This window comes from Acanthaster planci, linkage group LG09 (assembly GCF_054643075.1).
Source record: "Acanthaster planci isolate LZ-2023a linkage group LG09, COTS_SCS, whole genome shotgun sequence".
Taxonomy (NCBI): domain Eukaryota; kingdom Metazoa; phylum Echinodermata; class Asteroidea; order Valvatida; family Acanthasteridae; genus Acanthaster; species Acanthaster planci.
The window spans coordinates 18,761,876-18,776,596 of record NC_141785.1 but is presented as its reverse complement, the minus strand read 5'-3'; the positions used below and the strand labels follow the sequence as shown (position 1 = coordinate 18,776,596).

Genomic DNA, 14,721 nt, shown 5'->3' with positions numbered 1-14,721 from the left:
TTCACTGTTAGACTGTGTCAGGAGTCTGGGACTGGGAAAAATGACTGCACTAGATACTTCATTGTTAGACTGTGTCAGGAGTCTGGGACTAGGAAAAATGACTGCACTAGATACTTCACTGTTAGACTGTGTCAGGAGTCTGGGACTAGGAAAAATGACTGTACTAGATACTTCACTGTTGGACTGTGTCAGGAGTCTGGGACTGGGAAAAATGACTGTACTAGATACTTCATTGTTGGACTGTGTCAGGAGTCTGGGACTAGGAAAAATGACTGCACTAGATACTTCACTGTTAGACTGTGTCAGGAGTCTGGGACTAGGAAAAATGACTGCACTAGATACTTCACTGTTGGACTGTGTCAGGAGTCTGGGACTAGGAAAAATGACTGCACTAGATACTTCACTGTTAGACTGTGTCAGGAGTCTGGGACTAGGAAAAATGACTGCACTAGATACTTCACTGTTGGACTGTGTCAGGAGTCTGGGACTGGGAAAAATGACTGCACTAGATACTTCACTGTTAGACTGTGTCAGGAGTCTGGGACTAGGAAAAATGACTGTACTAGATACTTCACTGTTGGACTGTGTCAGGAGTCTGGGACTGGGAAAAATGACTGTACTAGATACTTCATTGTTGGACTGTGTCAGGAGTCTGGGACTAGGAAAAATGACTGCACTAGATACTTCACTGTTAGACTGTGTCAGGAGTCTGGGACTAGGAAAAATGACTGCACTAGATACTTCACTGTTGGACTGTGTCAGGAGTCTGGGACTAGGAAAAATGACTGCACTAGATACTTCACTGTTAGACTGTGTCAGGAGTCTGGGACTAGGAAAAATGACTGCACTAGATACTTCACTGTTGGACTGTGTCAGGAGTCTGGGACTGGGAAAAATGACTGCACTAGATACTTCACTGTTAGACTGTGTCAGGAGTCTGGGACTAGGAAAAATGACTGCACTAGATACTTCACTGTTCGACTGTGTCAGGAGTCTGGGACAAGGAAAAATGACTGCACTAGATACTTCACTGTTAGACTGTGTCAGGAGTCTGGGACTGGGAAAAATGACTGCACTAGATACTTCACTGTTGGACTGTGTCAGGAGTCTGGGACTAGGAAAAATGACTGCACTAGATACTTCACTGTTAGACTGTGTCAGGAGTCTGGGACTAGGAAAAATGACTGCACTAGATACTTCACTGTTAGACTGTGTCAGGAGTCTGGGACTAGGAAAAATGACTGTACTAGATACTTCATTGTTGGACTGTGTCAGGAGTCTGGGACTAGGAAAAATGACTGCACTAGATACTTCACTGTTAGACTGTGTCAGGAGTCTGGGACTAGGAAAAATGACTGCACTAGATACTTCACTGTTGGACTGTGTCAGGAGTCTGGGACTAGGAAAAATGACTGCACTAGATACTTCACTGTTAGACTGTGTCAGGAGTCTGGGACTAGGAAAAATGACTGCACTAGATACTTCACTGTTGGACTGTGTCAGGAGTCTGGGACTGGGAAAAATGACTGCACTAGATACTTCACTGTTAGACTGTGTCAGGAGTCTGGGACTAGGAAAAATGACTGCACTAGATACTTCACTGTTAGACTGTGTCAGGAGTCTGGGACAAGGAAAAATGACTGCACTAGATACTTCACTGTTAGACTGTGTCAGGAGTCTGGGACTGGGAAAAATGACTGCACTAGATACTTCACTGTTGGACTGTGTCAGGAGTCTGGGACTAGGAAAAATGACTGCACTAGATACTTCACTGTTAGACTGTGTCAGGAGTCTGGGACTAGGAAAAATGACTGCACTAGATACTTCACTGTTAGACTGTGTCAGGAGTCTGGGACTAGGAAAAATGACTGCACTAGATACTTCACTGTTAGACTGTGTCAGGAGTCTGGGACTAGGAAAAATGACTGTACTAGATACTTCATTGTTAGACTGTGTCAGGAGTCTGGGACTAGGAAAAATGACTGCACTAGATACTTCACTGTTGGACTGTGTCGGGAGTCTGGGACTGGGAAAAATGACTGCACTAGATACTTCACTGTTAGACTGTGTCAGGAGTCTGGGACTAGGAAAAATGACTGCACTAGATACTTCACTGTTGGACTGTGTCGGGAGTCTGGGACTGGGAAAAATGACTGCACTAGATACTTCACTGTTAGACTGTGTCAGGAGTCTGGGACTAGGAAAAATGACTGCACTAGATACTTCACTGTTAGACTGTGTCAGGAGTCTGGGACTAGGAAAAATGACTGCACTAGATACTTCACTGTTAGACTGTGTCAGGAGTCTGGGACTGGGAAAAATGACTGCACTAGATACTTCATTGTTAGACTGTGTCAGGAGTCTGGGACTAGGAAAAATGACTGCACTAGATACTTCACTGTTAGACTGTGTCAGGAGTCTGGGACTAGGAAAAATGACTGTACTAGATACTTCACTGTTGGACTGTGTCAGGAGTCTGGGACTGGGAAAAATGACTGTACTAGATACTTCATTGTTGGACTGTGTCAGGAGTCTGGGACTAGGAAAAATGACTGCACTAGATACTTCACTGTTAGACTGTGTCAGGAGTCTGGGACTAGGAAAAATGACTGCACTAGATACTTCACTGTTGGACTGTGTCAGGAGTCTGGGACTAGGAAAAATGACTGCACTAGATACTTCACTGTTAGACTGTGTCAGGAGTCTGGGACTAGGAAAAATGACTGCACTAGATACTTCACTGTTGGACTGTGTCAGGAGTCTGGGACTGGGAAAAATGACTGCACTAGATACTTCACTGTTAGACTGTGTCAGGAGTCTGGGACTAGGAAAAATGACTGCACTAGATACTTCACTGTTAGACTGTGTCAGGAGTCTGGGACAAGGAAAAATGACTGCACTAGATACTTCACTGTTAGACTGTGTCAGGAGTCTGGGACTGGGAAAAATGACTGCACTAGATACTTCACTGTTGGACTGTGTCAGGAGTCTGGGACTAGGAAAAATGACTGCACTAGATACTTCACTGTTAGACTGTGTCAGGAGTCTGGGACTAGGAAAAATGACTGCACTAGATACTTCACTGTTAGACTGTGTCAGGAGTCTGGGACTAGGAAAAATGACTGCACTAGATACTTCACTGTTAGACTGTGTCAGGAGTCTGGGACTAGGAAAAATGACTGCACTAGATACTTCACTGTTGGACTGTGTCAGGAGTCTGGGACTAGGAAAAATGACTGCACTAGATACTTCACTGTTAGACTGTGTCAGGAGTCTGGGACTAGGAAAAATGACTGCACTAGATACTTCACTGTTAGACTGTGTCAGGAGTCTGGGACAAGGAAAAATGACTGCACTAGATACTTCACTGTTGGACTGTGTCAGGAGTCTGGGACTGGGAAAAATGACTGCACTAGATACTTCACTGTTAGACTGTGTCAGGAGTCTGGGACTAGGAAAAATGACTGTACTAGATACTTCACTGTTGGACTGTGTCAGGAGTCTGGGACTGGGAAAAATGACTGTACTAGATACTTCACTGTTGGACTGTGTCAGGAGTCTGGGACTAGGAAAAATGACTGCACTAGATACTTCACTGTTGGACTGTGTCAGGAGTCTGGGACTAGGAAAAATGACTGCACTAGATACTTCACTGTTAGACTGTGTCAGGAGTCTGGGACTAGGAAAAATGACTGTACTAGATACTTCATTGTTGGACTGTGTCAGGAGTCTGGGACTAGGAAAAATGACTGCACTAGATACTTCACTGTTAGACTGTGTCAGGAGTCTGGGACTAGGAAAAATGACTGTACTACATACTTCACTGTTGGACTGTGTCAGGAGTCTGGGACTAGGAAAAATGACTGTACTAGATACTTCACAGTTGGACTGTGTCGGGAGTCTGGGACTAGGAAAAATGACTGTACTAGATACTTCACTGTTAGACTGTGTTAGGATCCAGCAAGTAGCTTAGCAACAATACTTAAGAAAGATGCAAACGGACAATATCAGTGAAGAGAAAATACATTGATAAACCATTCCTTTTAATTTTCTTCTCTGCAACATAATTCTATTTCTTCCACAGATCTGTGCAAATGTACACGTAGGAAAATAGCACATGCAATATGAAGACAAATTCAATCATTTCAAGGTATTTTTAAAATAGAACACAACTGTTTGTGGACGGAATTTTCAGTTTAATGCTTCCATTGGTAAATATAGCCCTTCACTGTGCTGAGCTGCATACTAATAAGGATTGTGTACACAAGTCGAAACTCAAGCAATCATTCTTTTCTGGGGATCTGTTGACTGTTGAGCTACTTTGGATTGAAGGAACAGCTTATTTGAATATTGCCACGTCTGAATCAATTTGCTGTGGTTGGGAATACAATGAATGTTTGTAGGAAGTGGCTACAGCCATGAGCCTTGGACATCCACAGACACGGTGACGTATGCTATATCCAGCCACAGTGTCCGAATCAAGGCTAAGGCTTGGAGTTATGTACAGTGTCTATGGCTTCAGCCAATAACAAGTGGTGCATTCATGTCTAGCCACGGCTGCAACCTTAGAAGTAGCCTAATAAAGGACACTGTCTTGTAGTTGACACTGATGATGTCAAAATGCCTTCACCTCAACAGTGGCTTACACATTTCTTTAACTACTCAAAAGCTTCATGTTCCAAAATGTAACATGTAGTCAGTGTTGTAGTCGAGACCATCAAAAGACTAGACAAAAGGCCAGTCACAAGTTACAGGGTGAACAGGGACAAAGGAATTCTTTTGTTGCAGTTCATTGGAATAGCTTGTGACTTGAATTCAGACCGGAGGTCTTGTGCTGGTCTTGTGTAGGTCTTAATTGATCTCGACTACAGCACTGCATGTAATTCTCAAGTCTCATCTTTTTACGCAGGGATCCTTTCTGCATTTTTTAATGCTAAAAAGTACTACTAATTCTTAGCATATAGTTTTACTCATGCAGAATTAAGTACCTTACATGTACATCATTCTCAAATATATTATTTTTGTTCATATTTTACTTTATTATGTACAGTTTAAAATTCCAACTGCATGAACAACCTTTTCATCTTAAAATGTGCTTTATATATATATATATAAACTTGCTAAGGGTGTATAAACCTCATATGAAAGTTCCTACACTGCTGACATGTTACATAGCCAAAGGGAATTTGTTAGCTGTCAAATTGAGATGAAGTGCCAAATAAACCTGTGTGGCTCCACACCCTCCTGCACTTTTGAAAATATTCACAATTCAATTGTTAAAACATGTTGATTCTTTGAAATGAAGGTTAGGAAACTCCCGTCGAATCTGTCCCTTCCTGGGTTACGGCTAGTTTGAAAGATGTCACAGTGGTGAGTTTTCTTCTCTGTTCAACCCCAACACAGATACGATGTTTTGATATCACCTGTCAGGTCAGCTGCAAGCAGAGGTAACTTGCCAGCTCAAAACCCCCATCGGGGCTACCGCAAATGATGGCTCACCTGATTACTACCCTGATGGGGATATACATGTTTAGCAATATTGTTTATCAGAGGTGGCCAAAAGGAAGAGGGGGGGAAAAATGCCACATTGGGGTGGGGTTTCAGGGCAAGAATTAGAATTTTTAGAAAGTGCAACGGTACTGAAAATAAAGAACAAGTGACACTGCAAACCTGACTGTGAGTGCACATTTCATCATTGAAGTGAAAAAAATTGTTTCCAATCATCATGGTTGAATTCCTGTGTTTTTTATTTTGATGGTCTCAGTCCCCGATTAAACTACCCAACCCTTCCAAGATTGCTGGAGGGTTAAGCTTAACAATCTATGGGGGGGGGAGGAAATCTGATGCTTTCATGGTAACAGTCAATGAGGTACATGTGTAACAAATATTCATTTAACTTAGCCAGTATCTCGCACTGCGAAAAACATGCATATTCTTAAAAGCACCTGAATTTCCCTTGGGGGAAAAAAAGGAGAAATGGTTTGAATTTTGAGGAAAAACCAGTGTGAATTGAGGTCTGAAACTGCTACGTGACTACATGTACATTTAGCACCTTATCATCCTGAATCCTACAAGACGTGATGGCAACTACCTGTACACTGGTTGGATTAGGTTTAGCCTGAGCTCATTATACAATTGCTCTTGTTCAAACTGTTACATGTGATCAAATCAAAATGTACTGTTATTTCGATATTGTTGCATGAAGCAATAGCTTTGTAAGAAGACCTGAGGGCTGTATAATACTGCAAGATGCTGCACTTTGCATGGATTTGATCGCCCCTTCTAAAATACTGCCATTGGGTCATTGAACAGGAGTCTAATCACGGGGACTTTAAAGCATGATGACTATGACACACCTGAGGGGCGTCATTTCTTGGGATCGTAGTCTGTTTTGAAACCTTTGCTGACGGCGAACTCTTTCAGCAATACATCCTGAGCAAAATGACAAGAAAGGAAGCTTGAAAATTTCCTCATCTTCCAAAAATTGATATTTTACATACTCTAACAAAGACATATAGCATTTTTGAAATGCTTAGACTTTGATTTCGCTGGTTCCAGCCCTTTTGAAGCAGTGTTCGAAACCACACGTTCAAGCTCTGACTGGAACCAGCGACACTAAAGTCTTTAGCCAAATCCACTTGTTTCGAAAACCCTCATAGTTTTGTTGGTGATAATGATAAGCCATCATAAGAAGCAACGTCAAAGTGGCTTCCCCGCAGTACATAAAATGAACTAAGTTAGAGTTACATCTGAAAATTCATAAAGATGACGGCTCTTCCCTTTGGAAAGAGATGGAAAAGAATATTTAAAAAGCAAAGATGTACATGTACACATGCGGGTGTGGATTTAAGCAAAACACTGAATGACTCACAACAGTTACAAACAAGTCCAACTGGACGACCTAATTGTGGCAAGACTTTGAAACGAGAGTGCTGGTGGGGTTTATGGAAAGAGACCTTAAACTTTAGTAAGTGCTTGTCAACCAACCCCGGTACAAAAACTGTACATTCAGGATTCAGGATGGCTGTGGAGGCAGAAAAACTGTACCACTTAAACTGTCCCTTGATGGTTTCGCTTTCTGGCTGCCACAGCACTTCCAACATTAGTGAAGCTTCCCAGCATACAGTACTTTTGAACACAAGGGGTTGCACAGAATTTCCTTAACATCTCTAGTCAACTATTCACAAGCTGTGATGATAGACTTGTTAACCACTTGCCGCCGGGATTTCCGGTACGCAACACGTATGCTTTATACGCGCGGCCGGGGTATCCGAAATCGGACAAAGGGAACTGGGCCTTGTAACAAAAGACCGTACTCGGAACAAAAGACTAGGTTGCTGGGCATTACCAACATTTTTCCACTCTCAAAAGTGGAGATAATCCAAACCCGTGTTGAAATAGTAAACCACTGTTTGGGGCATTTAGTGCAAGTAGATTACCACCGGGGACAAAAAGCACCATCACCGCAGCGATGAGCCACGCAGCACCACTGCACACTAATCTGGCTCCTATTGAAACGAGGTCAGCAGCGCACTGTGCCAGGTTCGTGAACAAAAGAAAGTTACAAAACATCGCATAATCTGGGCTCTTTTTTTTTCAGCCAGGCTGCAGGCCTGGCTGAAATACTCAGGCGTCAATAGATTTTGTCTGTCAGACAAGAACAGCCACCAGACAGTCACTCATGCCGGTGTAAACGTCCATTAATTGAAATGATGAATTTTTGAAGAATTTTGAAAATTGAAAAGCCTGATTATGTGCACTGCATTTTTCAAACCACCTGGCAGCAAGTGGTTAAGGATAATTTCAAGCTCAATTTAGTACCTGCTGTTTCAGCTGGGTTTCAAACTTCTTACAGAGTGCGTTGAGTTGTTGGATGGTCACCTCACTCTCAGCCAACCTCTTGGTCTTCTTCTCTAGCTCTGCTTTCATGGCGCTACAGTTATCACATGACTAAGGAACAATGACAAAACCTCAAATGAAACGCCTCCGGTCAATGTCGTTGGGTCAATTTTTGAATTTTGTTCAATTCATTTTCTCTTTGGGGCCTACAGCCATTTCCAACAAAACGAGTACACACTCAACCATCTGCACCACCTTTGATTTTGAAGACATGTTTTTGCATCGGATTCTTAACGCTGCGGCTTCGTCTGAAATTTTATTCAGTTCTTTGGCGAGCTCCTCTAGCTGTTGCTGACGCTCCCTGAAAGTAATTGGGAGGAGAAACATTTTTATAAACTTGTCATAATTGGCATGTGGACAATAAACTAGGTAGGGGGGGGGGTAATGGCTCGGTCTACTCACATAAGCCAAGCTCAATTTCCAATTTGAATAACCCTCTCTTACAACTACACCCACAAGGCTAAATAGTTCGCATCAGAGTTCTTATTCAGCTGTAAATGATAAACTCTTTGTGCTTCACTGCTTTGTGTACTGTTAATTGAAAGCTCAAAGCAACATGCGTTGCAAACTGTAGCTCTTGAAGTTGTGTACGTGAAATACCACTTGGATGTAAATAACTATTTTGAATGACATGTCACTAGCTTGACCATGATGGAGGAACACAGCAGTGTATGTATTTGAAACTACAACCACGTTCAACTGAAGAGGATGACTAAATTAAGCTCGCATGATCATCTATTTTTTTCACGATCAACAGAGGGCTTTTTGTGACCAATATCAATGGGATCTGGAGAAAGCTAGGATTAATTAGATGTTTTTTCTCTGTGTTAACAGGGCAAAGAAAAAATTCTTTTCCATGCATCCATTGATCCCCTAAATTGATAAAAAAGCTGAATTGGGATTACTTCCAAAGGCTGTCGGAGACAAACTCACCAGGAGTTATCTTTCAAGACGTCAGCCATCTGTTTCTTCATCTTTTCAATCTTTGCATCCCTGTCGCAGATTTCTTTGTCTTTTTCTGCTCGTAGCACTGACAGCCTTTGCTCGTGCTGAAAAAAAAAATTTAATTCAATAAAAAATACAAACTGTTCATGAAACATTTCATAGAAAAACTTTCTGTAGTATTTGCCTTGCGTTAGGCCTCCCTTGAAAATAAAAACAATGAAAGTATTTCAATAAGAGTACAAAACAATGAATATTGATGCGGCCTTGGATGTTCCAAACTTTCCCAGACTAAAAATAAATTCCAGCTGCCGCAACCTCGCCCCTCGCAAAAATGACCAATCCAGTGAGGACTGAAGACATGAAAGCTGGAATGGGCTCCTAGGATGCACGAGATCAAACCTACCGCTGCATTGATGTCCACAACCTGTCGTTCATGTTGCACCTTGAGCTGTTCTGCATAGATTGTCTTCTCTTTGAGTTCTTGCTTCGTCGCCTCTAGTTCTTCTCTTGTTCTACCATGTGCCTCCTTCTCCTCCTCATATAAACTCTTGTAGTGCTCTTCCTGGAAGGACAAATGTTAACAACTCAGGCTGAAGTTATGCAGATAGTTAAATCCTGCAGTGCAAAAATTCTATCTCAACTCTCCTGCTTGAAAGCACAATGTTGCTTACAACATGCTACGTTTAATGAGAAATGTGACCAGATCTTTGAATCTTTGCGTTCTCCTCAAGAAAAATTAATACCATCCCTGGTACCATCCAATACAACCCCCCCAAAAAAACCCCAATTAGTTAAGAGTCATACTCCCTTTGCTGTTGTAGAGAGGTACTTAAAAAAGATAAGCCTACTGTGTACAGTCAACTCTCGTTATAACCAAGTTAAAAGGACATGACAAAAAACTTTGTTATAACCAGTGTGTTAGTGGAAAAACACGGGAAACACAAGACTTCAGAGAATTGGGATTCTCAGAATTTGCTCTTTATAATAATATTTTGTTATAACAGCATTCTCTGTTACAAAAGTTGACTGTACTTTGACGGTGGACTGCATCTTTCAAGGACCATGGGGATAAATGGAGAGGCAGCCCTAGAATGCTAATGTTGCTCACAATATTTAAGTCAATACAGAACACTGATTAACAAAGTTTCAGAAATGCTCTTGCTAAATACATGGATAGTAATAAATTTGCACTCAGCTGGAGCGTAAAAAACAAGCCTGTCTTAATTTGAGAAATCTCGAGACACCCGAGGTCGTATTAAGCATTTTTTCCTCATGGGAATGTACACAATTTAGTTGGGACTGGCAAAAATATGCTCGTCTAAAACGGAATCTTGTCCTATCCAAACTTGTATTATCGCAAGTCAACTATTCCAATGAACTGCTTCGTAAGTCATTTGGGATTATCAATCTACACAAGCATGACTGGCCCCATCAGCCCAGTCATTGTCAATAAGTCACAGGCAGTGGACACGATCAAGCTAGAATGGCATCAGGTACTTTTTATCCCGAATAACCTTACCTCAATGGAATATCCCATTGGCTTATTTTGACTTTCAGAGGAATCTGGAACCAATCTTACAATTTTCTGCAGTCTTGCTTGCGTACTGGTGAGCTCCTCCTCTTTGGATTTAACCTCTGCCCTCAGTTGGTCAATAAGCTTCTGCAGTGACTGGATGCGATTTCGGTGCTGTTTGTCTTTGGCCTGTTGGAAAACAGTTCCCATCAAAGAGTCATTTCATAAATTAAGTCCTGAACAGCTTGCAGTTAACGTGATGCACAGAAGTGGTATCACAGAACTCTTCATTCGTTATGAAGGAATCTTCTACAGTTTTCCTTTTTTGGGGCAGAGCGAGGAGTGCTTCAGGATTGCAGAGTTGGCTGGGCTTTTAGTCCCTTGTCATTATAAAGACATATAGGCTTTTCCGAAAATGTGAGACAAATTGGGAGGAAGAAGTTTGTTGACAAACTTTCAAGAGAATGAGCAGGGCAGGAGACTTTTCCAGACAAGCTTATGATTAAATGTCTCTGACCCCTGCAAGTCCCACTAAAAAGAGACTTAGAGGCATAATAAAGATTAACTTCACAATGGAAACAACTGTGGCAGCATTTCTCGAAAAAAGGAAATACAATGTAGGTTTTGGAATTATTGTATTTTGTGCATGCTGTTGAAAAGAGATCATGACATAAACAATACAGCTTCTCCACACTTACTTGAAGATCCTTTAACTCTGGTTTGCTGCTTGGATCTGACCTTGAGGTCAAGGGTCGTGTTGAGGTCACCAACCTTGGAGACACTATCTCCTCTGGGGCCTTAGGTGGAGTGGACAGTGCATCGCCTTGGATCATTAAATGATGCTCTTGAAAGAATGCCTTCAGAAAGAACAAATTTTGGATCTTTTTTCTTTACAAAATATCTCACGCTTTGGAGATAGTGAGCACTGCATTTTCACAGGAGAATAACAGCTCATGAACAGAACAACACAATGAGCCAGTTTGGTATTTCCAAAAGCCAAAGTCTTTCAGGAACAAAGCCCACGTATGAGTCAGTGTATGGCAGTGCTTAAAGTACTCACTCTTGAGGGGGGGTAGCTGTACCCAAATAGCCTGTACAGGGAATGCGCTGTTGGAATATAAAACTGGCTCATTTGTGAAAAGAAATCATCTCATAATATGCAGAGCTGCCATTTGTAACTAACCTTATTTGAATCATTGAGGGTCTTGGTCAAGGGAGGGAAGAGGGTTGACTTGTTGCCGAGGCGAACATTTCCTAACATTCTGCCATTGTGACTTGTCCTCGGCGATGTCATGGCTCCCCTGACTGATGCGGCTTACACTATGTTTTCTATGTCAAATTGCTTGACATGCTGAAAACTCTAACTCCAACTTTCATCAGATGATTGTTCAAGTTTCTTCTTGTTTCTCTGCCTACATGGCTAGAAAATGGCTGACTGCACTGACGTCAAAGTCAACTTTCATTCCTCCTCAAGGAACCTGTTCAGTGTTATCAAATAAAAATAGCAATACAAAACTGCTGCAAACTGCTTGCTGACTACAATGACGTAAAATACAAATCTCAAAATATGGAGGGCCTGACGTTTCGATCCCAGCAGAATCTTTCTTAAAGGCAAAAAGGTCAATACAAACTGGTTAGCCATGTGCTAACTTTCAATGCATTACTACTGTATAATAAATCATTAATAAAATTTTAAAAATTTAATAAAAAATGGATTGTTTCCGATGTTGAATATACGTAATCCCACTGGCGACCAACACATACCCTATCAGTATCAGTGAAACTTTAAAAAATCCCAGCACTGCTGTGTTACGGCCCTGATACCCAGCTGTCTGGATAAACTATAGTTTCTGACAATAACAAATTTTGCGCTGTGCCATTTTATTTTTTTACGATACGCAGTGGATGGTAGACCACGAACTGATCTCTAAAAAGCCACTAATCAGGAAAAGAAAATGAAATGCTCTGCAAGAACAGGACATATCCTATTCTTTTTTTACTAACTAAATACATTTTCTGTCGATTTCACTGCAAAATGACGCATGCCGCATAACTAAATGTTGTTTGATGTATATTGGCCAACTTTTCTTTTTTTTAGCATTTTGAATGACAATCTGTGGAGTGTGGTGGCAGCATCAAGAATGTCAGATGTAAGAAAAAAGCAGTCACAAACATGTTTGTGATACACTGCACATATGCACCAGTATCATCATGCCCAGCGGCGCTGTGTAATGGTTAAATACCTAGGGCCTACATGCTTCATTACCCAACCGGGCCCGAGTCAGTCTACATGTACATCATTCATAGCCTATCGTGTTGTCATTTATTTTCACTGGACATGTGTTTTCGTTAACCAAATTTTATTCCTGTTTACCGTGAGACTGTGAGAGATCACTGGTGATTCCATGTCTGCATGAGTGATTTTGTATAATGGTTGAAAGGCATTGTGGGAAGGCAAAAGGTTAAGTGTTTGCTCCTTTTTCCTTCCCACAATGCCCTTTTACCATTGTGCAAAATCACCCATGCAGTAGGCCCGAATGAGTAGGCCTATAGTAATGCGAGTACTAGTAATAGTACTAGCCCCACTAGTGTGGCACGGACTCTCACTCCCGATCCATCCTCAGCCACACATCCGTATGCGCAATTTCATGTCGGCGTACTGAACATTTTCGGTGCACCCACTTATCATCGTGGGCGCAATTTCTTTTTGCACACGAACATGATCCTTGACCTTTCCGTTTTCTAAAAACCATTTATTGAATGATTTCACTCCCATTATTGAGGTATTTTCCAATCTTTTTGCCTTCATCCATTCAATCTAACGGGCTCACTCTCAGTCGCCATCTTTAAAATAAGATTGTTGAACAATACGTCACTTGACCCCTCATCGTCTCGACGGCTCTTCCATGTCAAGACATATGTAATAAACGAACTGAGCGATAAGATACTTCACGTACCAATGGGCTCTTTTAAAACTTTGGCAGCAGTTTAGATCTTATCATTTACCAATGGGCTCTTTTAAAACTTTGGCAGCAGTTTAGATGTCTTGACATGGAAGAGCCGTTGAGACGATGAGGGGTCAAGTGACGTAATGTTCAACGACCTTATTTTAAAGATGGCGACTATGAGGGCGAGCCCATTAGATTGAATGGATAAAGGCAAAATGCATGGAAAATACCTCAATAATGGGAGTGAAATCATTCAATAAATGGTTTTTAGAAAACGGAAAGGTCAAGGATCATGTTCGTGTGCAAAAGATATTGCGCCAACGATGATAAGTGGGTGCACCGAAAATGTTAAGTACGCCGACACAAATTGCACATACGGATGTGTGGCTAAGGATGGATCGGGAGTGAGAGTCCGTGCCACAGTAGTAGTGGGGCTATACTCGCCTATTTTGCGATAAGGCTTATCCCACAAACCTTATCTGTCTATGGTGTATCCTAATCCGAAGAAAAAAGCCTTACGCTAGCGTTACCTCCTTCGACGTGTCCTTTTAAAAAATCTTCACAACCACGGATTCATATATAAACTAAGTGCATGAAGTAAGCAAAGTTCTCATCCAAACTGTATGCTGCGTTGACATTGATCGACGACAGATTCCCGATCCGCTTTGAGCTATAAAATGGCTGCTATATATTTTACCTACTTCTTAACCACAATCTATCTGATTGGGCAAAAGTACGAAGCCGTTTAAAAGTGCTTCAAAATAAAGGACCAATCATGTTGAACGTTTCAATAGAAGAGTGCAATTTACAGACGCTAGGCAACCAGCCTCATTCCCAGCGTCTATGCACATCTACGTCGTGTGTTAATGTTGCTGACAGGCTGCGTACGACGCAGCCTAGCCACGGGCCTGTAGCAGTGCGTCTGCGCTTCCCGCGGGCCCGGCCCCCGGCCGCGCCGGCCCGCGGCATCTCAGTCATAGCTCGCCGCATGCGCATCTCACATCACAGGTAAACTGTACATGGCCGTTTTCCAATACTCAACTTCGGCTCCGTCTCAGGCTTTTTTTTTTAACTCGCTGACTTTGAAGCAGTAAGCGCAGTAATCAGTCTAATGGTGCCACAAAACATCAAATAAGATGCAAAAAAGCCAGAAATTACAGTAATCCAATGTAATTTAGACGCTTCAGGCCCACAATAAGGGATTGGTTTTAGGAACGCAGCTTGATACGGAGCCCAAGTTGAGTATTGGAAAAAGGCCCAGGTGCACACCCACTGTAAACGTGAGTATAGGTTCTGTCTCGTGGCCCACAAGAGATGAGACTTACCAGACGCATCCTCACCAGAAATGTACTTTGAATCTATGACCCCGGGCCCCACCTATCACCTTTTAAACATTTGGACATTTCCAGGGCATTG

General features: G+C 42.0%; 1 protein-coding gene across 2 annotated transcripts; it reads right to left on the bottom strand.

Moving 5' to 3' along the window:
• Positions 1-4,011: 4,011 nt before the first annotated feature.
• LOC110976696 (uncharacterized) lies at positions 4,012-14,068 on the bottom strand. 2 transcript variants are annotated; one of them, XM_022230190.2, is made up of 9 exons: positions 13,780-14,068; positions 11,541-11,835; positions 11,056-11,214; positions 10,424-10,546; positions 9,248-9,406; positions 8,833-8,948; positions 8,095-8,200; positions 7,822-7,950; positions 4,012-6,432 (listed from the first exon to the last, which is right to left on the bottom strand). In XM_022230190.2, the coding sequence occupies exons 2-9, from the start codon at positions 11,649-11,651 to the stop codon at positions 6,367-6,369; spliced, it is 969 nt and encodes a 322-aa protein (XP_022085882.2). In that variant the 5' UTR covers positions 11,652-11,835; positions 13,780-14,068; the 3' UTR covers positions 4,012-6,366. The 2 variants fall into 2 exon arrangements, with proteins under 2 accessions (XP_022085882.2, XP_022085883.2); XM_022230191.2 differs by having other exon boundaries at positions 13,836-14,068.
• Positions 14,069-14,721: the final 653 nt, after the last annotated feature.

Coding starts and splice junctions, on each gene's coding strand:
- LOC110976696 (XM_022230190.2), bottom strand. CDS start 11,651: ATGACATCGCCGAGGACAAGTCACAATGGCAGAATGTTAGGAAATGTT. Junction 11,215..11,540: donor CCCTCAATGATTCAAATAAG/GTTAGTTACAAA, acceptor TTCTTTCTGAAG/GCATTCTTTCAAGAGCATCA. Junction 8,201..8,832: donor GTCTTGAAAGATAACTCCTG/GTGAGTTTGTCT, acceptor AATTACTTTCAG/GGAGCGTCAGCAACAGCTAG.